The 23,932-nt window shown below is 38.8% G+C and overlaps 1 protein-coding gene across 3 annotated transcripts in view; it reads right to left on the bottom strand.

The window, feature by feature from the left end:
• hiw (MYC binding protein highwire) overlaps positions 1 to 23,932 on the bottom strand; it is a 443,394-nt gene that overhangs the window by 43,717 nt on the left and 375,745 nt on the right. For all 3 annotated transcript variants that reach the window (XM_071673952.1, XM_071673951.1, XM_071673953.1), the window contains exons 67-73: positions 23,272 to 23,417; positions 17,902 to 18,142; positions 17,337 to 17,576; positions 14,351 to 14,512; positions 7,818 to 8,027; positions 4,153 to 4,338; positions 595 to 702 (exon numbers count right to left, since the gene is read on the bottom strand). In XM_071673952.1, coding sequence (XP_071530053.1) covers positions 595 to 702; positions 4,153 to 4,338; positions 7,818 to 8,027; positions 14,351 to 14,512; positions 17,337 to 17,576; positions 17,902 to 18,142; positions 23,272 to 23,417 — 1,293 coding nt within the window. The remainder of the gene's footprint in view (positions 1 to 594; positions 703 to 4,152; positions 4,339 to 7,817; positions 8,028 to 14,350; positions 14,513 to 17,336; positions 17,577 to 17,901; positions 18,143 to 23,271; positions 23,418 to 23,932) is intronic.

Raw genomic sequence — 23,932 nt, 5'->3', positions numbered from 1 at the left:
TACCCCCTGAGCTTTGTTTCACTCAGAGCCAGAACATCTGGGCTCCTTTCCTCAAACATAATATCTATCATTCTCCTTTCTTCTCATCTTGGTAACTTTTACACATTCAGACACCCCACCCTGAGCCTTTGAGAAGGATGACCATTCCCCTGCTTGACTCATTCTTCTGTTCCCTTTACTCATTCTTCTGTTCCATCTCATACCACTATAATCCAAATAATCATTTTGTCCCACTTCCTTTTATACCAGGGCATTATAAATACCCTCCTCCAGCCCTCATGCACCTCATCTTTAGCCACTATCTACATCTCTATACACTGGTCACTATTCTAAGCTTCCTCACTTGTGCCACATTTCTCAAATGTATGTCATCTCCTCTTTCCCTAAACCCATCATCTAATTTCATTCTCCTCTTCACCAAGAAGTAATCAGATTTTCACATCAAGCAATCTCTCCTTTCCATACCTATCTGTTAACACTCATTATATCACTGTCCCACCAACTCCATTCATATACGTCTAAACTAATGGAATTAATTTATGTTTCATTATAAAAGTTCATTTAGATTACATGAAATTTCTTAAAGCAACTAACCTTACAGATGGGACAAAGTGAGAATGTGAAGGTGATACGAGGTCCAGGCCAACGTCTCGTAAGCACTGTACGGCAGCAATGAGCATGGAATACATGACCACACTCAAGCTGTGAGGAGAAAGGCAGTGCACTGAGATGTGAGAAAATCATACTTGGATATTGCACTAAGAAGTGAATGGTTTGGTGTAAATATTAAAGGATGAGGAATTAGTGAGGTGGAAATATGTAGAGATTATGAGTCTAAAAAACTTAAGTGTTTTTTAGTGCACTGGGTGAACAGAAATATAAATATATATATACAACATGTAAGGTAAATGGGCAATGACAGTGTAGGTGGATAAGGTGCCCTGCATGAAATGGCAAAAGATACAAAAAAAAAACTTCTGTAATGCTTAGGTACAGTAATGTACACAAGCATTTACAAGAGACCATATCTCAAAATTACCTAAGATTCTTATTTCAAAATCTTATTCTCATGAAGAAAAGGACCTCATCCACAACACAGTGAGGTGCCTGCATTACAATATTACTAGTTTTAACTAGCTTCACACATGTAGGCATAAAGAAAGAATATTACATGTATTTCCAAAGATAATGTAACATCATTAATCTGTTCAATTAACCTCACAGCATTATTCATTGGATCATCCCCTTCAATCAAAACCCAGACAGTATGTTACATCCTTCTGAAATCTATCCACAGTGATATTCTTCTACCTCTTCTTTCTGTACGTATGAGATCCTACACCTCTATACAGTTCATCATACTACACTCTACTCTTATCATTTTCATTACTATCTCCTCTTTCCAATACTTTCTTCCCTTTAATTTCCGTTGCACAATATTCTGTAATTTTCCTGTGTGATTAGGTATATGAAATATATGCCATTCCAATTTCATTCTTCTGCTATAATATCAGCCTATCCATTTCCAATCAGTCCAACATATGCAGATCACTATTACTATTAACATTCTATGTCGTTAACTTAAGAACCCATTACTGTACCAACAGAATCCAAAGTATTATCCTAATCCAACATTAAAGGCTGGTTCCTTATGTAAAATTACTATCATGGTCATTACCATTACAATTCTTCGGCATTATTTCATACCATATGTGATTAATATACCTAAATGTCCTTATCCTTCAATGTACTCATAAGTTCACAGACAAGTCTCTAACTTTCCAATTTACTTATCTGTTTCTCTAACTTTCCAATTTACTTATCTGTTTGAGTCTTCATCTTTCCAACTCATGCATTTACTACTTGGATCTTTTTTTATATAGGTTATGAACCCAACTTCACTTTTATCAACTCTCTCTTGAAGTTTACTATGACCTAAGTGCAATGGAAAAGAGCATCTAGTTCCCTTTCCAAAAGGCTCGACTGACCTCTAGCTACAGCATGCTTCGGTTCTAAAATCACTACATTACTGTCAATGTGTTGTGTACTACCAGAAATATTTGTTCCTAATCATGGAAAGTCAGTGTCACAAACTACAACTGGCTTTGTAGCCTGGATGACCTTATTGCTGTTTACTGGCTGAGATGGCTATAGGTGGTCTCTTGGGGCATGGCAGTTGTCATGAAATGTAAGTTCCTCCACAACTGAGACACTTGGGAGGAACCCTTTCCCACTAGCCAATCTTCTATCTGCACAAAGCTGAGTCATGGTGTCCACTGCAAAAGCCACATTTGGCAATAAAGTCACACTGCAAATTCCTATGCCCCCAACTGCAGAAAAATATCAAAAAACGTTGATATCTTGATACAGCATTCCAAATGGACAGGAATGAAAAACTCATCAAAATATTGTCCTTTGTCTACAGGGGGCAATAAACTGATACACCCTACTCACACCAACCACATTTCCCCTGGCCCAGGTGACAGAAGCACTGTCCTCTACTAAGTCAATTGGGAGTTAAGTGGGAAAGTTTCTGATAATCAATTGTCTTTATGACATCCTCAGGCAACTGGAGTTTAACAATCTACCCCTTGTGCAGGCATTCCACCTCCATGGCCACTGATACTATATCCCATGTCAGCGAGGTAGCGTTAAGAACAGACAAGTGAGCCTTAGAGGGAATATCCTCACTTTTCCCCCTTCTCCATTCCTTCTTTTGAAAAGTTAAAAAACAGGAGGGGCAAAAAAAAAGGAAAGGTAACTATACAAATAGATATATGAAGTTTCCGCTGAACTTGAAAAGTCATCCAAATGCACCAGTTGGGATCAGCAGGTTTTGAAGTGTGCATGTTTGTCATAGCTGGGAAAGTGAAAGCCAGCTGAGGAGTGTTTACTGCCTTTGATAAGGGGCACAAGAGGATCTTTGACATGGTGAGTTGATGTTTGTAATGCTAAAGATATAAGCAGTGTCCAGAGTACAGTCACGAAAGTGTAACTCATTTTAGTCTAGGGAATGTGCTTAATATGGGTGTATGTCTCTCTAAATGATGTTGAAGACTGGGTTCAGGGAGCATCTGCTAAGTCATTTTGGTGTGAACGTGTCTTGGCAATGTAGTGTGAATACAAGTGGCTGAATTGTGAGGCTGGGATGAGAAATTTATTTACACATGAAGACTGGTGGGTGATTATGATGTGGCTTGGATGGGAGTGGGTCAGTGATGTTGCACAGAACTGGGTGCCCAGAATGATGAGGTAGAATTACACTAAAAGTATCTTTATTTTGTTGTGCAGGTTGTCACCTGAATGTTTGTGGATGCTAGGCGGCTGTTTATTGTTCTGAGTACCCTTCTTCGTGTGTTTTGAATTTTCGTATTTCCTTCTGAAAGAGTGGTGACCAAGCAGGTTAGGCACCATTTAGAGTGGAGCAATTATTTTGTTTTTTGAAAACATCGAGGGATTATTTTCTTATTCAAAGCTGATGCCAGTGAACATTCTGAAGGCATTTACTTTACTTACACATTACATGTTCATGTCTGTGGTGTGGAGAGCAAATGTTCCATATTCACTAAACCTGATACACAAAACTCAATTTAATTGACAAATGCATCTTTATTTCACTTTCAGCATCATGGGCCTTACACCAAACCCTTAAAGGTCTGGTCAAAAGCCATCTTCACTACATCCTCATCTTCCAAAAAACTCATCTTCAAAACTCCCATTGTCATCACTGGCCTTTAATAAAGATGTGTTTGACCTTATCCTTACATGTTACTTCACTAATGTAAGGCTAAGGTGTTGATTGTTGTATAGTGAAATTAAATGAAATAAGAAAATGAATACCAAGGAAAAGTATAAAAAAGAAACAGCAGAACCAACATATTTCCCTCCTATTGGGATGGGAAAAACAAGTACTCACAATGCATTAAAACATGGGATGAGGATTTTATGAGTGTAATGAAAGCCATATGCTGTTCATGAAATAAAATGAGAGGCTGCATGCTCCTTCTCACATGTAATGAGATGCTGTATACTCCTCATCAAATGAAATGAGAAGCATCATGCTCCTCATCAAATTCTTGTAACTGGAAATAGAATCTATAATAACAGACAAGTTATCTACTATTGGTTCATGTTAACAAAGCCTGATTTTACCTGAATGGCAGGTGCAGCAGACAATGCTTCAGAAAAGCATATCATACACATGTCATCAGCATCTTGTTTTAATGAAGGAGTACTGGAACATCCATGGAGGCATGGCAAACATGTAGACTCCCCTTTAAGACCTCCACATAAGTGACCACACTCATGGGTCCTAACACAAGCCTCACGACTGTACTCCTGAAAAGAAGATAATAAAATTAAAACAAAATAATGTTGGTAATTATGTTTGTATAGTATGTAGAGGGAAATTTACACTCATGACACCCCAACATTTGAACTCCTCTATTAATCATTCAGCTTTTAACTCTTTCACTGCTCAGAGCCACAATCACGGCCCTATATAGTAGTGAGGCAAAATTGTGACTTTGGTATTTTGTGGATCATCATAAATTCCTAGCTGATGTATGATTCATTATCTTATCCACAGATGGCACTAACAACCTAAAAGCACAGCTGAAAATAACATAATGCCATATAGTCACCCATAAAACTAAAAGAAAGTGTAAATACATTATCATGGTGGGAATGCCAAATTTAACATTGATTACCGGAGTCAATGTTAGAATAAAACAAACAAATTTACTTGAATTATCATTATATCTTTAGGGAAAATAAGGTTACCTTTCATTTTTCATGTAAATTACATTTTGGTTGTGTAAATGATAGATAAATACATAATATAATGCACACTGATCTATATCTCTGATGCATGTTCCCAACTGGGGTGGCCATGGCAACAGAATCTCGATATCTAGTGAAACTCCAGTGCTCCTTCTTCGTGTTTACAGAGGCTCCTAACTAATGTTCCTACTGACTAATGTGACTTCCTAATGTTCCTACCAACTACTTTAACCTAGTGTCTCTACATAATGCTCCTGCCTAAATGTTCCTACCTACTATTATCTAATGCCCCCACTATTTTGTCAAACGGCAGGGCTAGCATATAGTGCTCTCTGGAGGAAAATCTTTGAATTGCAAAGAATGAGTGCAAGTTAAGAGTTGTCAAGTGTTATTCATGACAAGGAGAGATTGTTTGTTTGTGGACAGAATGCCAGTAATCCACTTGTGGGTCAGGCAGAAAGAAAAGACAACTACGTGGGTCAGAGGAGTGCAACTTGGCACCACTCAAGGGCTGGCTCACTACACAGCTGTTGCTAACCCTCCAGATACTTAGGTGGGTGATACTGATATACCTCCCTGGTCGTTGGCTGCCTACCAACTACTACATACCTATAATGCACATAAAATATAGAAAATATATGCATGTAAAAACATTTAAATGATACGAAGGGAATGTGTAAAATCTTGCCTGATAAGAAAGGCATGCCATGAGTAATGTATTTAGGTATATGCATAATGTCACCTCGAAAAAAATCACTCAACACCCTTCCACACCAATATGGAAGAAAGCATACTCAAATCTTAGGTATTGTCTTCAATAATATATAATAGATAGAAACTCTGTAAGGTATTTTTTTTCATGCAGTATTAACTACATGAATAGAAAGTGCAACAAAAGGGTTAAACTGTGTTGTCAGCATTTTCAAAAATAAGTCTTCATTTCATGAGTATAGTTTTCAATTCTTTCAATATGTCAGCAGCACAGCATTTATTTGGTGTGTAGTGGGAAATCTGGCACTCAGTGTTTCGTTAATCTTAATGAACCTCTAATTTGCAAGTTGTGCAAAAACAAATAGATACTGGAGAAAAAGCTGGCTACAGCTGTTGATAAAATAAATGTTCTAATCTACAGAGCAAACATCCTTCTGGGTATCACTGAAAGCCTGTTGCCATGTGCAGAAGGGAGAGTTGCCATCAAGGAGCAGAGTTGGGAGTGTTAATGCACCCTCTTTCTCCTACACAGGTAAATTGGCCTTTTCAAGTAGTGTGGAAAGGTGCTAAGCCCCTTTGAGATATGTTGTTGTGACCACTAATGACAGCAAATTGTTTCAGGCTCTGGATGATGTTGAGGAAAATGAGGATAAGGTTATGATGGTTTGTGATGTTATCATCCAAAGTTAGCTGGAGGAGGCCTATACCAGGAACCCTTCCAACCACAAGAAATTTTGCTTTTGAGGGGTTCGAGTAGATTGCTTGCCTGACACTGTAGATGAGGTCCATGTTAGTATCAACTACAAAATACTTTTTATTTGTCATGCAGGTATCAACAACATACTCAAAGAAAGATTACAAAAGTCTCTGGAGAAATACTGCAAGCCTGATCAAAATTTTTGAAACAAACTATCAACATTACCAAGAGTACTTCCCATGACTGGCATTGGGAATGACTTCTTCAGTAAGGGGTTCAGTCTTGATAACAGATCAGTACACCTAATTAATCAACCTCCAATGAACAACCATGTTGAAGGCTTTCTGGCAGTCAAAGACCACACAGTCTAGGGCCTTCTTTGTGCAGGTTTTGAATATGTCCAGCTGAAGCTTGGTAAAGCATTGCAGTAGATTGGTCGAACATGGTTAAGGCCCGGTTTACTGCAACATATTTATCCTTTTTCTTTCCTATGGATCCATAACCCTATTGTTTCAACTACCTCCCATTCTCAACCACTCACCTAGCTTCATTTACTCTCACCTTTTGCCAATATATAATCAATTTCTCCAGGTATTTCTTTACACAAGTCTTTTTTGCAAGCTCACTTACTTTCACTATCCTCTTCTCACCCATTTCATTTCCTATTTTCCAAAAGACTATACAAATCTTGACCATTGCCTCCACTAGGTAATGATCAGATATCCCATCAGCTGCCTCAGCACGTTTATCACAAGTGTTTCTCTTTTGCATGCCTGTCAATTAATATGTAATCCAATAATGCACACTTATCATCTTTCCAAATCACCCACAGGGGTATTCCCAATAACCAGTCCCTTTTCAGCACATAACTCCACAAGCTCTTTACCATTTTTATTCCCCTTACTGAAGACCCTATGTTTCCTGATGATATCCTCAACTGCCACATTACTCACTTTTGCACTTAAAAGCCCCAATTACTAATACATGGTTTCTTGCATCAAAACTGCTGAGGCACTCACTCAGCTGCACCTCACTTAGCCTCTTCCTCAGCTCCATCTTTTGAAAACTGAAGTACAAGAAGAGGAGGGTTTCCAGCTCCTTCTTAATTGTTTTCTATAACATTCAGGAATAAATGGGTAGAATTCTTTCCCCACTATCCCCTGGAATATTGTCAGCACATTTTAGACCCAGAACTATGTGAGTATTACCAGTGTCATCACCCCAATTGAAAAAACACAGAAATTTTGAGAGTAAAGTGGAGGACAACAAAAATTTGTACATGAAACATGAGAGATGAATTACAAGGTAAGAAAGACAGATTTACTTATTCTGGGAATGAGACAAGAGGGGAGATGTAATTATGACCTTCAAAATTCTAAACTTATTTGACAAGATGGATACTGATCATGTCTTTAGTGTAAATGTATATGTAACCATGAGAGTGTACATCAAAAATGAACCCAAGAAACAGATCAGAGAAGATGTTTCTTAACAAACAGAGAATACAAAATGAGCATAATATTGAACAAGTAAAGGAAAGCTGGGAAAAGGCCCACAGAGGAAAATCTGTGGTTTCATGAGGACATAAATGCAGAAATTATTGCAAGGTATGCTGATAATAACTTACCTGGCAGTCTTGGTCTTGACAGACTGGTGCAGGTGAAAGGAGAGAGGGCTGAGCTTGTGCACCACAGAAGCGACATGTTGATGTAGTCACTGATCCCCTAGAACGTTGGTTCTCTCCTCGAAATTCTAGCATGGCTTTTAATGTGGTAGAGTCTGCTAGAGCTAACAGCCAAAACAACTTTGTACGGCCACATCCCTCATGAAGGTCCACCTTACAAGAATCAAAGAAATTTTTTTGAACAAATATAAAATAATAATAACTTTCAATTCCATTTCAGAAAATACACGACTGCTAATGAAATGTACAATGTAGTTAAAATTACGAGTAGGTGTATGTATCTTGTTAAATAATAAACTAGGTATGTATACAATCAAAAGGTTATCCTATAATCAGCTGCAAACTTTAACACTCCTAAGTATACCCACAGCCAGACAAAATTTTCAAAAGAAAAAAAAAAAAAAACACCGAGGTAACACTCCTACTGTAAATGAAATCTAACAAAAGGATTACAAAAGAAATACAGTTAAAACAATATCTTGCTTACAGTTTAAACAATATTTTGCTATCTCTACCCTTACCAACATCACACCCTTAAAATATCTGTACCAAACTATCGATAATCAGACAATAGTAATATATCAATAAGGATAATTCAGGGTGAGTGTAGGAAAATGAATCTTTGGCTCATGCTGTCTAGGCTCAAAATCTATTTCTCTCATCCTTCTGAGTCTAACAAACCCAAAATACTTACTAACATATCAAATGGATAGCCTACCACCATGGGATGGGGGCCACCTTCTCAACTGCTGCTTTGTATGTAAAAGTTACCAGTATCCTTAACTAGTGAGTAATAAAACACTTAAAAAATAAACTCTGTTCTCATGAAAGGAAAAATTTACTGTGTTTATGAAATGGGATTACATGATCTCTGTTAGAATCTTCTTTTTTTTTTTTTAGGCTCCAGTCACAGACAAAAGTTTACATCAAGGCCTGGCCTTAAATGAAATATAGAGAGAATAATGAAATGGAAAAAGAAAGAAGGGAAAGTATTTACAAATTTTTAAGACGGTGAAAAGCCTGTCTTTTGAAATACGTAAGGTCATAGTTATTGGGAAAGACATGAGAAGATAAAGTTCCACAGCTTCAATATGTCGAGAAAGAAGCAGGTATCAAAACAGCCCAAACTCGAGTTGCTGATGGACACACAATAATCAAATGATGCAGCAGCTTGCCAAGTATTACATGGTCTAGCTAGTGGTGTGGGCACACAAGCAACCAGCTCTTGGGAGCAAAAACCAAAGTAATACCTAAAGAAGACAGAAAGTGAACCAAATTTGGGGTGTGGGACAAGGGGGTCAAGTTCGGGAGTTAGCCTGGGATAGTTTATGAGGTGGACTGCTTTCTGTCCAGAGATCACTCCAACAATTTAAAGGGGTCACAAAGATACAGAAAAAAGGGGCTTTTAGAAATAGCAGGGGAGAAAAGGGCAGGGCATAAAAATAATGAAAAACTGCTCGTGGGACATTGCCTCAGAGAGAAAAGGATTCTTAGCATTTGAAACCTACAATTCTCTCACCTGCGGTCTTCCTGTGAAAAATGAGAGCATACCTATATGAAGGAGGAAGGGCAGAGAAAAACCTTTCTTATAAGACTGAAACAAGCAAAAAGTAAATACCTACACTACTGAATCGGAGGAATGCTGGATGAGGAATCCCACAGCCTCACTGGATGGATCCACCACATCTAAACTATGGTGCAATTTGAGGAAGATGGAAGAATGCCAAAAGCATCTTTAATTTCCTTCAATGAAAGGTTTCTGAGGATGGCTAAAGTAGAGGCACTTTCACTTATGTGCACAAGAGCAGAGCCTAAGTTGAGGCAAATAAGTTACTTGATCCATGTAGAGATACTTTGGTATTTCTTACTGAAAGGTCTTCAAATTCAAAGCTCCAGGTTACACAAATAACTGATTCCCTTGGTAATCTACAATGAAATCCAAAAGGACAACTAGGAATTTAACTGGGCATAAGGCATGATGCTCTCTTGACTGAAATCTTCCAAGTATGGATGATAATCAGATTATTCTATATTCAATTGTTTCATTCTTTGCCAAAAACTGAAGGTTGGGTTTACCTTGATCCATACATGAATGTGTCTGAACACAACATGTAATTCACTAACTCTCCTTCCTGAAACAAATGTTATACGGAAAAGAGATTTTGTGACAAGACATTGAAGAGCTAAGTCCCCAGAAAAATCATTCGACTGGAAAAAGTCAGACTTGTGAAAGCTCCCTCTTAGGCTAAATTGGAGAAGCAACTGGTAACTTAAGGGATAAGAATAGAGAAATTTATCCTAGACAGGGCCTTTCATATCTACAATAAAACTGAAGAAAGGGATTCTTGAAGAGCACTCTTGTAGGAGGCAAAAAGGCATTGTGTTTTATGGTGCGAGTGAAAGTAAAAGAATAGTGTTTGTAAGCAAAGTGAAAGTATAGACTGTGCAAAGCTCTATAGAGTGAGAAAAGAAAGTGTACTAAACTGTTATAGATATGGGGAGAGAAAGACTAGAAGAGGTGTAAGAATCTTGGGTAAGTTTGGTGATATGGAAGGAGAGACAAGGGAGAGAGCAGTACATGAGTCATTGGGTCCCTTAACAGAATAATGTGTGGTAGAGGTGTATGGAAGTGATGAAAAGATTAAGGGACAACATAGTTCTCTCAATCCTGACTTGTGCAGCCAAAATATGGACATGGAATGGGTAAAAAAGGTCAAGAATCCAGGCTATTCAAAAAAGCCATATGAGAGGAGCACAGGTATGACTAGATGGAATGAAGAAAGACACGGAGTGTATGAGATATTTGGGAGGGCAGGGAATGCAAAGGAAATTAATTGTGGAGTGGTAGAGTGGATGAAACAATATTTTGAGGTGGTTTGAGCATGTGGAAAGAAGAAAGTGTACTAAACTTATAGATATAGAGGGAGAAAGACTGGAAGAGGTGCCAGAATCCAGAATCTTGGATAAGTTTGGTGATATGGAAGGAAAGATAAGGGAGAGAGCAGTACAGAGGTAGAAGAGTCATTAAGTCTCTTGACAGAATAATGGAGTGTACAGGTGTAAGTATGGAAGTGAAAAAGGGATTAAGAGACAGCATAGTCCTCCCAATCCTGACTTATGCAGCCAAAATGTGGACATTGAATAAGTCACAAAGATAAGAATCCAGGCTGTTTAAATGAGTAAGTTGAGAGGAGCACATAGTATGACTAGATGGAATGAAGAAAGACACAAAGGAGTGTACAAGAAATTTTGTATGGTAGGGAATGCGAAGGGATCTAATTGTGTAGTCGTAGAGTGGGTGAAACATAATACTTTGAAATGGTTTGGGCATGTAGAAAGAAGAAAGTGTACCAAACTGTTGTAGATATGGGAGAGGAAAAGACAGGAAGAGATGCTAGAATCTTTGGTAAGTTTGGTGATATGGAAGGAAAGATAAGGGAGAAAGCAGTACAGGGGTAGAAGAGTTACTGGGTCCGTTAAGAGAATATATAAGGGTAAAGGTGCAAGTATGGAAGTGAAGAAAGGATTCAAGAACAGCATAGCCCTCCCAACCCTGACATATGCAGCCAAAATATGGACATGGAATGAGTCACAAAGGTCAAGCATCCAAGGTGTTGAAATGAGCAGTATGAGAGGATCACATGATATGACTAGATGGAATGAAGAAAGACATGAAGGAGTGTATGAGAGATATGGCATGGCAGGGAATGCAAAGAGAAAAAAATTGTGTTGTGGCAGAGTGGGAGAATCATGATACTTTGAGGTGGTATGGGCAAGTGGAAAGAATGCAAGATGGGGAGTTTACAATGAGGGAGTATGATAGTACAATGAAAGGGGTTGGAGTGAGAAGATGACCACCTGTGACATGGGAAAAAAAGAATGTAAGAGCACTGGAGAAGGTGGAAGAATCAAAGGAAACATGTATGTAAGGGAGGCACATAAGGACATGGATAGGTGGAGCCTCTTTTGTCATGGCTATCCCCTTGATGGGAGTTCCTGGAGGAAATGGGCATCAGAAATATAGATAGACATATAAAATAGTGATTTTAGCCATGTTTTTGCCATGAAACAGACTGAAGAAGAACTTTAAAGATAAGGCTTCAGTAACTTCTGAGGCATAAAAAACTTCAAGGAAGGTCTGAAATCATTTCCTGACTGAATAGTACTGACTTTGAGTAGAAAGGCAAATGTTTCATAAAAGGTCATCTGATGGGAATCCTACAAACCCATCTGTAAAAGTGTTTAAGAAAATCCATAATGTACCTGAGAAATCAATCAATCAAGGGAAAGAGCTTGCTTATATGTACTGCTGAAATGCACCTTACCAGCAAGCAGGTATTTGTGCATACATCTGACAGCACTTCTTAATAGATGCCCAGCACTACTTATCAAACATCCACATTCAAACTCGGCTGATCATAAAGACAACGACATCAACCACAACAGCACGAGAAGAGGAATACTACTATATCTCCCTGCACATTCCAGCACATGTGAGGTTGACAGGCTCATTTTTATGTGTGAACCATGCATGAATACACTGAAAGAACTGTAAAATGTGTACTCTGATATAACTTAAGACCAGTGTTACAAAAGTGTCAAATAACTGCACTACACCACAGGTCTTACTCTGTGCAGGAGGGAAGTAATATCACCAGAAGACATTGGTCATCTATGAACTGATAGGTACACCAGATAATCTCTCATTATCAATTTTTGTAAGAATGAGGAAAATGAACGATTGATCATATCTACCAATTACATGTATGAGTGAGTTGAGCATGGTGTATTAAGATTTAATGAATATGTTTTATTTTAACAATAACTTGGACATGCCTGAGGAGATTCCACATTTGTCACTTTTACATACGATGAATGTCTATCATGTCACTGAGCAACTTTCACAAGCAAGTAAAACATTACTATTTCTATTTATCTATATTTATTTTGCTTTGTCACTGTCCCCCGCGTTAGCAAGGTAGTGCAAGGAAACAGACGAAAGAATGGCCCAACCCACCCACATACACATGTATATACATACATGTCCACTTACGCAAATATACATACCTATATATCTCAACATATACATATATATACACACACAGACATATACATATATACACATGTACATAATACATACTGTCTGCCTTTATTCATTCCCATCGCCACCTTGCCACACATGAAATAACAGCCCCCTCCCCCCTCATGTGTGTGAGGTAGCACTAGGAAAAGACAACAAAGCCACATTCGTTCACATTACTATACATATATAAATACTCAGGTATCCATTTCATTTATTAATTAAAGTCAATTGCCCAATGCCTAACATATATATATCAGGTCATTCCATGCCAAGTGGACCAGTGGTCCCTAGCTGACCCCCTCAGATTATGCTCTAGCTTTGTTGAGACATTCCTTTGGGTCCCAAAGGAAGTACTGCAAAGTTTTAGTTCCACAACTTTTGTCCTTCTCTCACTAGGACTCTCCAAACAACGCCGACTCTGTCCATCACATAGGTGGCCAAAGCATTTTTTCCATTTTCATTTAGTCACCTTTCCATAACAGGAAGATTGACTGCTGTGAAAATTTGTCTCTAAGGCCAATTTGTAATGTAGAATTCGAAAATTATGTCAGCAGAGATATAGGATTTAGCACTTTATCATAAAAAAATGCCAAAGTTGGCTCCAAATTTTGTTCAGATTCACAGTGACAATTTTGAAATATCATAGCTCTGGATGTGGCCAACACAGGGAATTCACACTTTTATGCAAGAAAGTACTTCTAATGCATCACAAGTTGGTGCAATCTAGAGGTTTCTACCCCTTCTGGATCCTGATATATGGCCCTAAACATGGCCATAAATATAAACGGACAAAAAAAACGTATCAACTTTGCTCAAAATGATCATGTGGGACATCTCAGACATTTTTTTTAACAAAAGCCACTGGAAAGAACACATCGTGAAATACTAGGAACTGAATTTTCATTGTGGTGTCTTAATTCTTTTTGGTGTCTTAATTCTTTTCAGGTCTAATAGGAATTTGAAATTTTGCTCAAAATATATTTCGCATGTGTGTTTGGTAGTTTGTTGACCTAATTTTCTTATTGTAAGCAAATGGCCATATATGATCATGTGATAAAAGATTTTTCATCTTGTGGTTTTCATTCACATTACCAAAAACACTAATGTATGTAAATAGCATTACTGTATATCAATAGCTTATCTGTACATGATAGACTGAATAACACAAATACTTGAAAATTTCAAAATCTGGCATGGTTCCAATTCCCAAGCATTCTAGATTTGGGATCCTCTACCAATACTACATTGTTTATCATCCTCTCCAGAAAATAATTCCCATTATATGTGCAACAGAAAGCTCTTTCCTAGGAAACAAGGTATATGTTACAAATAGGTTTTTCTTAATATTTCTAAAATGCATATAAAAAGGAAACTTACAAACTATTTCACATACCTTAATAGCTTCCTGTTCTTGTCTGAAAACTGTACGATGGTGATGTCTTGTCCGACGATGCAGATGAAGGATACGGTCACATTCACCACACAAGTTGCTACCACATTCCTCACAAAGGATCATTGCCAATGTCTCTCCATCATCATGGTTCTCACAAGTTGGCTAAAGGTATGAAGAAAATATCCATTCACTAATGAAGAAAAATAAAAGTTTTCATTTCTAAGCATAAAGTCTTGATAATGGGATACAACCAAAGACTATAACACAGGCTGGTGGTGAAAATATTGTGAAACAGCTATTTTCACAATTAAAGTTGCTGTTATAGGTAGCATCAATTCATGTTTTTTTTTTAGAATGTTGTCCCTATCCTAATAACTAGAAATCACAAAACAGTTCTGCTACTAGCCTTTTTACTGCCTGTTTTAGGGGAGCACTATGCAATGAAAATCAAATACAGTACACCCTCAATTTACAGACTAATGGGGGGAAGGGGTGTCCATTAATGCCAAAAGTCCGTTAAATCGAATGTATCATATTTCTATGCCACATTTAAGTTCACACTCTCTTTTAACTCCTCTACCACTGTAGGGATTGGTGTTTAGTACAATAGTTGGGTGGCAGGCACCCAGTTGCATGGGAATGTTGCTAGGCAGTTGGAGGCAGTAGTCAGACTGAGATGGAGAAGTCACCCCTCTCTTGTAAAAGGATACTTCTTTATAATAAAGTGAGGATGAACTACCTATTTTTACTGCACCTCTTACATGGTGCAGTGAGTAGGATTCAACCTATGCAGGAAAATCCTAAGTTATTGCAAGGCTGCTCAACTTCTTCAGGAGATGGGGCACACCCAAGGAAATTGCCTCTGACGAGGGAACCAATCTAGACAGAATCATGGCCTACATCTCCTCAGCCCATTTCCCCAGTCCAATGGACATGTCAAAGCAGCAACAAAGACAACCAAATGAACGTCGAGGGGCAACATGGGAGTTGGAGGTAGCCTGCACAACCGCTAAGTGACTCAGGTTATGCCTCAATATCTCAACACCTCCCTAAGAGAGGGAGATATGTCACCTGCACAGCTGGCAGCACGATGACAGTTGTGAGATGGTGTCCCGCTGCCCCAGCAACATTATGTGATAAACTGGTGATAGAAAGCTGCTCTGCAAGACAGGGAGCAGGCCACAGCAGAGAGCCAGGCTTGTGCATAGGGCAGCCCAGCAAATGATGCTGCTATGCTGCTCCAGCTGTCTGTGGGCACCACTGTCTGTGTGCAGAATGTTGCTTTGAAGGTGTGGGACAGGTCGGGTGTGGTAGCGGAGGTTGAAGCCACATACACAATACTCAGTGAAGCTGGATGGCAGTGGCTGCCTGTCTTTGCGAAACCAATGTCACCTATGCCCCTGGGTTTTGCTGATCCCCATGACATCCATGGGTCAAGGGGAGTACCCACCAGCAGCGGCTTTGCCCCCAGTTGTGGCAACACCCAGCCTCAAGCGGCACCCTCACCATGTGAAACACCACCCAACACACTTGCAAGATTACGTTTCTGGTGGCTCTTGTGAAGAGTGAACACACTAATTTGTTGTCATTTTTGTTTTGCTCACATGTACAAGAAGTGTATTGTTGCTGTGCAGTGAATCGCATGTATGTTTGCCTTATGCCTTGTCGAATTTTACTTTCATTCTTTTTTGTTTTCTTGTTTTTAGTTTTGTTTTTGTTTTTGTTGTAACAAAATGTCACATTTAGTTACAAAATCTTGTGATGGGGTGTAGGTTTAGCGTGTGGTACGACACTTGGGCGGTGGGCACCTGGCAGCATGGGAATCCTAGCTGAGCAGTTGGAGGCAGGAGTCAGAAAGTGAGGATAGACTACATGCTTTCAATGCACCTTTTACAATCACTTGATGCCATTTTGAATTGTAGGGATTGCATAATGTTTAATAAAGTCAAAATTCTGAAATAACAGAAACACTCTGTATACAACGTGACTACAGGATAGTTGAAGCAGACTTGGACCGATACCAAGACAGTCTACCCCACGCTTCCAAAATCAAGTGTGATATGAAATGGGTATGGTGTGGCATTTGAGATTTTTAACTTCTTTTCATTTTCTAAATTATTATCAATTAATGTACTGTATTATTATTTGTCCATTAAATCCATAATCCATTATATCAGGGTCCATTAAATCGAGGGTTTACTGTATACTACTTTACAGTATTTCTTCAATATGAAACATATTCACTACATCAATAATTATAATCCAATAATTTAAATGAGAAGTGCTAATACAATAGATGGATGTCTGACTGCACTTCTGTTTCTGCTTTTAACACTTTTCTGATCCAGAGTAAGAAACACCTAAATTTAAGGCTGATAAAATGTGAAGCTTCATCCAATCAGCTAGTCTACCAGAAACATGTACCTCCTTACTTCTCTTAGAACTTCCCCAGAATGTAAACAATAACAATAGCTAAGAACTTCCTCAGAATGCAAACAATAACAACAGCTAACCCCACAGAAATGGTTTAAAGGATCACTATCTATGTCTTAAAATTCATTATATAAAAAGAGTATGGTACAAATACTACAAAGACTTTAATCCAAATGTTTGTACAGTGATGGAAATGAATATCGGGATCCCTTGCAATGAATGGCATGAAAAAGTGCTGCCATGTAGTACTGGGCTAACATATCAAAAATCTTTGTATATAGTTCCTTAAGAGATTCCTTGTAATGAATGGCATGAAAAAGTGCTGCCATCTAGTACTGGGCTAACATAACATCAAAAATCTTTGTATATAGTTCCTTAAGAAATAAGTACCAGAACTTGTTTTATACAGCTATTCATAAATCTTTTTCTCATTTTTTGAGGGTTTGCCCAGCATAATTTCCAGCCATAGCCTGAAAAACTTTTGTCTTCTGCTTGCCATCCATAATCTAGAGAATAATATGATATAGCGGAAGTACAGTAAAGGCAAACTCACCCTGGGTTCAGGATTATAGGGGTCACCAGAAGATGTAGTTGTTTGCCAGTGTTGTGATGATAAAGCATCAACATGATCAGGGTGAAGAACACACAGGGAAGCTAGGGCTAACCATAGAGTGGGTGTTGCTAGACATGAAGCTGCACAAGATCGGTCATTTTCACTTAGGCGAGTTAGGTTTATGATGTTCTCTGCAATTGCTCCTTTACTTACTTTAGCCCAAGCATCAGACACCTTACCCTGGTGAATATACAAAATGTAACATATGCATGACAACTTTGATATATGTTTTACTGTATTTTCTATATTGAATATCTAGTGTCATAAAAGCCAAATCTGAAATTTTACTAAGACATTACAGCACTTCAAAAAGCTAATTCTCTTATCACAACCTACATGACTAGATTTGATCATATGATCAGGAGGGAGTGGTTTGGTGTTATTTTCCATTCTTAATGCAAAAGTTATGGCAAAGTAAAATTTAAATCATTACACAATATCAATCATATCTAATGAAAAAATTGTTTACAATGAATTCTAGATAAACTAAAATATCTATACCCACCACTGTCATATCTCTAATTAAACTAATAATGAGGTCAGCCTGCTTTTGAGTTGCAGAGCCCTTCAGCCACCATCGTGGGGAACTGGCTGCAGGTGTAGACATGGCTGAGGCTAGTGTCACAGAAGTCACTCCACCCTTGCCTTGAGACACTATAGATTTGTTTCCTTCACTTCCCTTTGTTTTCAGCTGAACTGTTAAAGCCTTGGAAATAACAGCCAAGAACACATCAAGAATGCCCTGTCTGAAAAAGGTTAGATATTGTCAAAATCAAAATCAAAGAAATGAGATAAAAAAATACATATAAAATTTACACCACCTATAACACTACAGTCTAATACTTTGAAGAAAATATATATGATAAATATATATATATATATATATATATATATATATATATATATATATATATATATATATATATATATATATATCTTTCTTTCTTTTCTTTTAAACTATTCGCCATTTCCCGCGTTAGCGAGGTAGCGCTAAGAACAGAGGACTGGGCCTTTTTTGGAATATCCTCAACTGGCCCCCTCTGTTCCTTCTTTTGGAAAATTTGAAAAAAAAAAAAAGAAAGAGAGGGGAGGATTTCCAGCCACCTGCTCCCTCCCCTTTTAGTCACCTTCTACGACACGCAGGGAATACATGGGAAGTATTCTTTCTCCCCTATCCCCAGGGATAATATATATATATATATATATATATATATATATATATATATATATATATATATATATATATATATATATGAGAAGAGTGGGAGGTGGGTTGATTAGAAAGGGTAGTGAGTGGTGGGATGAAGAAGTAAGAGTATTAGTGAAAGAGAAGAGAGAGGCATTTGGACGATTTTTGCAGGGAAAAAATGCAATTGAGTGGGAGATGTATAAAAGAAAGAGACAGGAGGTCAAGAGAAAGGTGCAAGAGGTGAAAAAAAGGGCAAATGAAAGTTGGGGTGAGAGAGTATCATTAAATTTTAGGGAGAATAAAAAGGTGTTCTGGAAGGAGGTAAATAAAGTGCGTAAGACAAGGGAGCAAATGGGAACTTCAGTGAAGGGCGCAAATGGGGAGGTGATAACAAGTAGTGGTGATGTGAGAAGGAGATGGAGTGAGTATTTTGAAGGTTTGTTGAATGTGTTTGATGATAGAGTGGCAGATATAGGGTGTTTTGGTCGAGGTGGTGTGCAAAGTGAGAGGGTTAGGGAAAATGATTTGGTAAACAGAGAAGAGGTAGTGAAAGCTTTGCGGAAGATGAAAGCCGGCAAGGCAGCAGGTTTGGATGGTATTGCAGTGGAATTTATTAAAAAAGGGGGTGACTGTATTGTTGACTGGTTGGTAAGGTTATTTAATGTATGTATGACTCATGGTGAGGTGCCTGAGGATTGGCGGAATGCGTGCATAGTGCCATTGTACAAAGGCAAAGGGGATAAGAGTGAATGCTCAAATTACAGAGGTATAAGTTTGTTGAGTATTCCTGGTAAATTATATGGGAGGGTATTGATTGAGAGAGTGAAGGCATGTACAGAGCATCAGATTGGGGAAGAGCAGTGTGGTTTCAGAAGTGGTAGAGGATGTGTGGATCAGGTGTTTGCTTTGAAGAATGTATGTGAGAAATACTTAGAAAAGCAAATGGATTTGTATGTAGCATTTATGGATCTGGAGAAGGCATATGATAGATTGATAGAGATGCTCTGTGGAAGGTATTAAGAATATATGGTGTGGGAGGAAAGTTGTTAGAAGCAGTGAAAAGTTTTTATCGAGGATGTAAGGCATGTGTACGTGTAGGAAGAGAGGAAAGTGATTGGTTCTCAGTGAATGTAGGTTTGCGGCAGGGGTGTGTGATGTCTCCATGGTTGTTTAATTTGTTTATGGATGGGGTTGTTAGGGAGGTAAATGCAAGAGTTTTGGAAAGAGGGGCAAGTATGAAGTCTGTTGGGGATGAGAGAGCTTGGGAAGTGAGTCAGTTGTTGTTCGCTGATGATACAGCGCTGGTGGCTGATTCATGTGAGAAACTGCAGAAGCTGGTGACTGAGTTTGGTAAAGTGTGTGGAAGAAGAAAGTTAAGAGTAAATGTGAATAAGAGCAAGGTTATTAGGTACAGTAGGGTTGAGGGTCAAGTCAATTGGGAGGTGAGTTTGAATGGAGAAAAACTGGAGGAAGTGAAGTGTTTTAGATATCTGGGAGTGGATCTGGCAGCGGATGGAACCATGGAAGCGGAAGTGGATCATAGGGTGGGGGAGGGGGCGAAAATTCTGGGGGCCTTGAAGAATGTGTGGAAGTCGAGAACATTATCTCGGAAAGCAAAAATGGGTATGTTTGAAGGAATAGTGGTTCCAACAATGTTGTATGGTTGCGAGGCGTGGGCTATGGATAGAGTTGTGCGCAGGAGGATGGATGTGCTGGAAATGAGATGTTTGAGGACAATGTGTGGTGTGAGGTGGTTTGATCGAGTGAGTAACGTAAGGGTAAGAGAGATGTGTGGAAATAAAAAGAGCGTGGTTGAGAGAGCAGAAGAGGGTGTTTTGAAGTGGTTTGGGCACATGGAGAGAATGAGTGAGGAAAGATTGACCAAGAGGATATATGTGTCGGAGGTGGAGGGAACGAGGAGAAGAGGGAGACCAAATTGGAGGTGGAAAGATGGAGTGAAAAAGATTTTGTGTGATCGGGGCCTGAACATGCAGGAGGGTGAAAGGAGGGCAAGGAATAGAGTGAATTGGAGCGATGTGGTATACCGGGGTTGACGTGCTGTCAGTGGATTGAATCAAGGCATGTGAAGCGTCTGGGGTAAACCATGGAAAGCTGTGTAGGTATGTATATTTGCGTGTGTGGACGTATGTATATACATGTGTATGGGGGGGGTTGGGCCATTTCTTTCGTCTGTTTCCTTGCGCTACCTCGCAAACGCGGGAGACAGCGACAAAGTATAAAAAAAAAAAAAAAAAAAAAAATATATATATATGCGTGGTGTGAGGTGGTTTGATCGAGTAAATAACGTAAGGGTAAGAGAGATGTGTGGAAATAAAAAGAGCGTGGTTGAGAGAGCAGAAGAGGGTATTTTGAAATGGTTTGGGCACATGGAGAGAATGAGTGAGGAAAGATTGACCAAGAAGATATATGTGTCGGAGGTGGAGGGAACGAGGAGAAGAGGGAGACCAAATTGGAGGTGGAAAGATGGAGTGAAAAAGATTTTGTGTGATCGGGGCCTGAACATGCAGGAGGGTGAAAGGAGGGCAAGGAATAGAGTGAATTGGAGCGATGTGGTATACCGGGGTTGACGTGCTGTCAGTGGATTGAATCAAGGCATGTGAAGTGTCTGGGGTAAACCATGGAAAGCTGTGTAGGTATGTATATTTGCGTGTGTGGACGTATGTATATACATGTGTATGGGGTTGGGTTGGGCCATTTCTTTCGTCTGTTTCCTTGCGCTACCTCGCAAACGCGGGAGACAGCGACAAAAAAAAAAAAAAAAAAAAAAAAAAAAAAAAAAAAAAAAAAAAAAAAATTCTTTTCTTTCATACTATCCGCCATTTCCCGCGTTAGCGAGGTAGCGTTAAGAACAGAGGACTGGACGTTTGAGGGAATATCCTCACCTGGCCCCCTTCTCTGGGAAGTATTCTTTCTCCCCTATCCCCAGGGATAATATATATATATATATATATATATATATATATATATATATATATATATATATATATATATATATATATATATATATGAGAGCGGGGGGCTGGAAATCCTCCCCTCTCAATTTTTTTTAATTTTCCAAAAGAAGGAACAGAGAAGGGGGCCAGGTGAGGATATTCCCTCAATGGCCCAGTCCTCTGTTCTTAACGCTACCTCGCTAACGCGGGAAATGGCGAATAGTTTGAAAAAAAAAATATATATATATACGATAAAAAATGATGCATATTTCTTTCCTCTAAGGATCAGCCCCCTGCTCTTAACACTACCTTGCTAATCTGGGAAATGGCAAACTATGAAAAAAAATGTAAGAGGAGAAAGTTGAGAGTAAATGTGAATAAGAGCAAGATTATTAGGTTCAGTAGGGTTAAGGGACAAGCTAATCAGATGTAAGTTTGAACAGAGAAAAATTGAAGGAAGTGAAGTGTTTAAGATATCTGGGAGTGGACTTAGCAGCAGATGAAACCATGGAAGTAGAAGTGAGTCATTGGGTGGGGGAGGGGGCAAAGGTTCTGGAAGCAATGAAGAATATTTGGAAGGAGAGAATGTTATCTTGGAGAGCAAAAATGGGTACCTTTGAAGGAATAGTAGTTCCAACAATGTTGTACAGTTGCGAGGCATGGAATATAGATAGGGTTGTACAGAGGAGGGTGGATGTGTTGGAAGTGAAATATTTGAGGACAATATGTAGTGTGAGGTGGTTTGATCAAGTAAGTAATGTAAGGGTAAGAGAGATGTGAGGAAATAAAAGAGTGTGGTTGAGAGAGCAGAAGGTGTGTTGAAATGATCTGGACATATGGAGAGAATGAGTGAGGAAGGATTGACAAAGAGGATATATGTGTCAGAGGGGGAAGGAGCAAGAAGCAGGAGACCAAATTGGAGGTGGAAGATGGAGTGAAAAAGTTTTGAGTGATAAGTGCCTGAACATACTAAAGGGTGAGAAGCATGCAAGGAACAGAGTGCATTGGAACGACGTGGTATACCAGGGTCGACGTGCTGTCAATGGATTGAACCAGAGCATGTGAAATATCAAGGGTAAACCATGGAAAGGTCTGTGGGGCCTGGATGTGGATAGGGAGATGTGGTTTTGGTGCATTACACATGACAGACTGAGTGTGAACAAATGTTTTTTTTTGTCTGTTTTCCTGTTACTGCCTCGCTGAAGCAGGGGGTAGCGATGCTGTTTCCTGTGGGACAGAGTAGTGCCAGGAATGGATAAAGGCTGATTCATGAGCTTTAAAGCTGATATCAAGAGAAAGTTTAACCTTCTAGGGTGTGGTCATTAACTGCAGAGACATAATAATGTGATCAACAAACATCAAATAATACAGTGCAGTTCAGAACTGCATTATCATTTATAGGATGTGTTTTCATGTCCCTTTCCAGTGTTACACATGACTTACTTACCAGAAAGGACTGAGAAATATATCAAATTGTGAGTTCTTAGTGCCCCTGAGGAAAAATTTGGAATGTAACAGAACTTGGTTTCTAACAGTCTTCCTTTCCCCTATTTAATCCATTAGTACATGGTTCTTCTGTACAGGAAAATATATAACCTCTATGAGTGAGAGCTTTTAAAATGTTACACATTCTGCAATTATCTTCAAGTATATGTTGTTAAATTCATCAGTCACACATATCCACAAGTGGTGTGAGATTACAAACAGCTTTTACCTCATGTGAAATACATACTTATGAACATCAAAAGTGCCGTCATCATCTTTGGAAGCAGCATGAAGAATGGCATAATCTTGTGCAGGAAGAGCTTCAACACCCAGGATGAGAGCAAGAGACTGAGGAGGCACATCAGCCAACATACGTCGGAACAAGGCTACAACCTGTTGTAAAAGTATTTGATATGTTAGTGGCAAAAAATGAAATATAAATGTCAGCTTCTGTAAAACCAAAACTGCTATCTCCCCACACTACTGCTACTGAATGATGTAAAAGGATAAAAGTGCATCTTGTTACTGAAAATGAGGTATAGATTGCCACAATTTGAACAATTCTGAATCTTTATAAATGACTACATTAACATAAGAAAAGATTAGGCCAGTAATGTAAGATTTACCTTGCTTGTGGCAATAGGGATATGTTAAATACCGTATGTCTGCTTGCATTAAAAGAGGTTGCCAAACAGGGACATGAGATTATAAGAGAAGCAATGCTCTTGTCCCTCCCAGAGGTATAGCAGAAGGTATTGTTAATAGAATGGAGGCATATATCCACTCTTCCTCAGGGACTTTCTCTTCATCATTTATGTGATTCGATCACTCTTGCAGTTAGACTGTTCCAGAAAAAGACCTTGTCTCACAAAGGACTTTTGTCAAGGGCTGGAAACCTTAACACAAAT

Source organism: Panulirus ornatus, chromosome 19 (assembly GCF_036320965.1).
Source record: "Panulirus ornatus isolate Po-2019 chromosome 19, ASM3632096v1, whole genome shotgun sequence".
NCBI lineage: Eukaryota > Metazoa > Arthropoda > Malacostraca > Decapoda > Palinuridae > Panulirus > Panulirus ornatus.
This window is presented reverse-complemented; position numbering and strand designations above follow the sequence as displayed.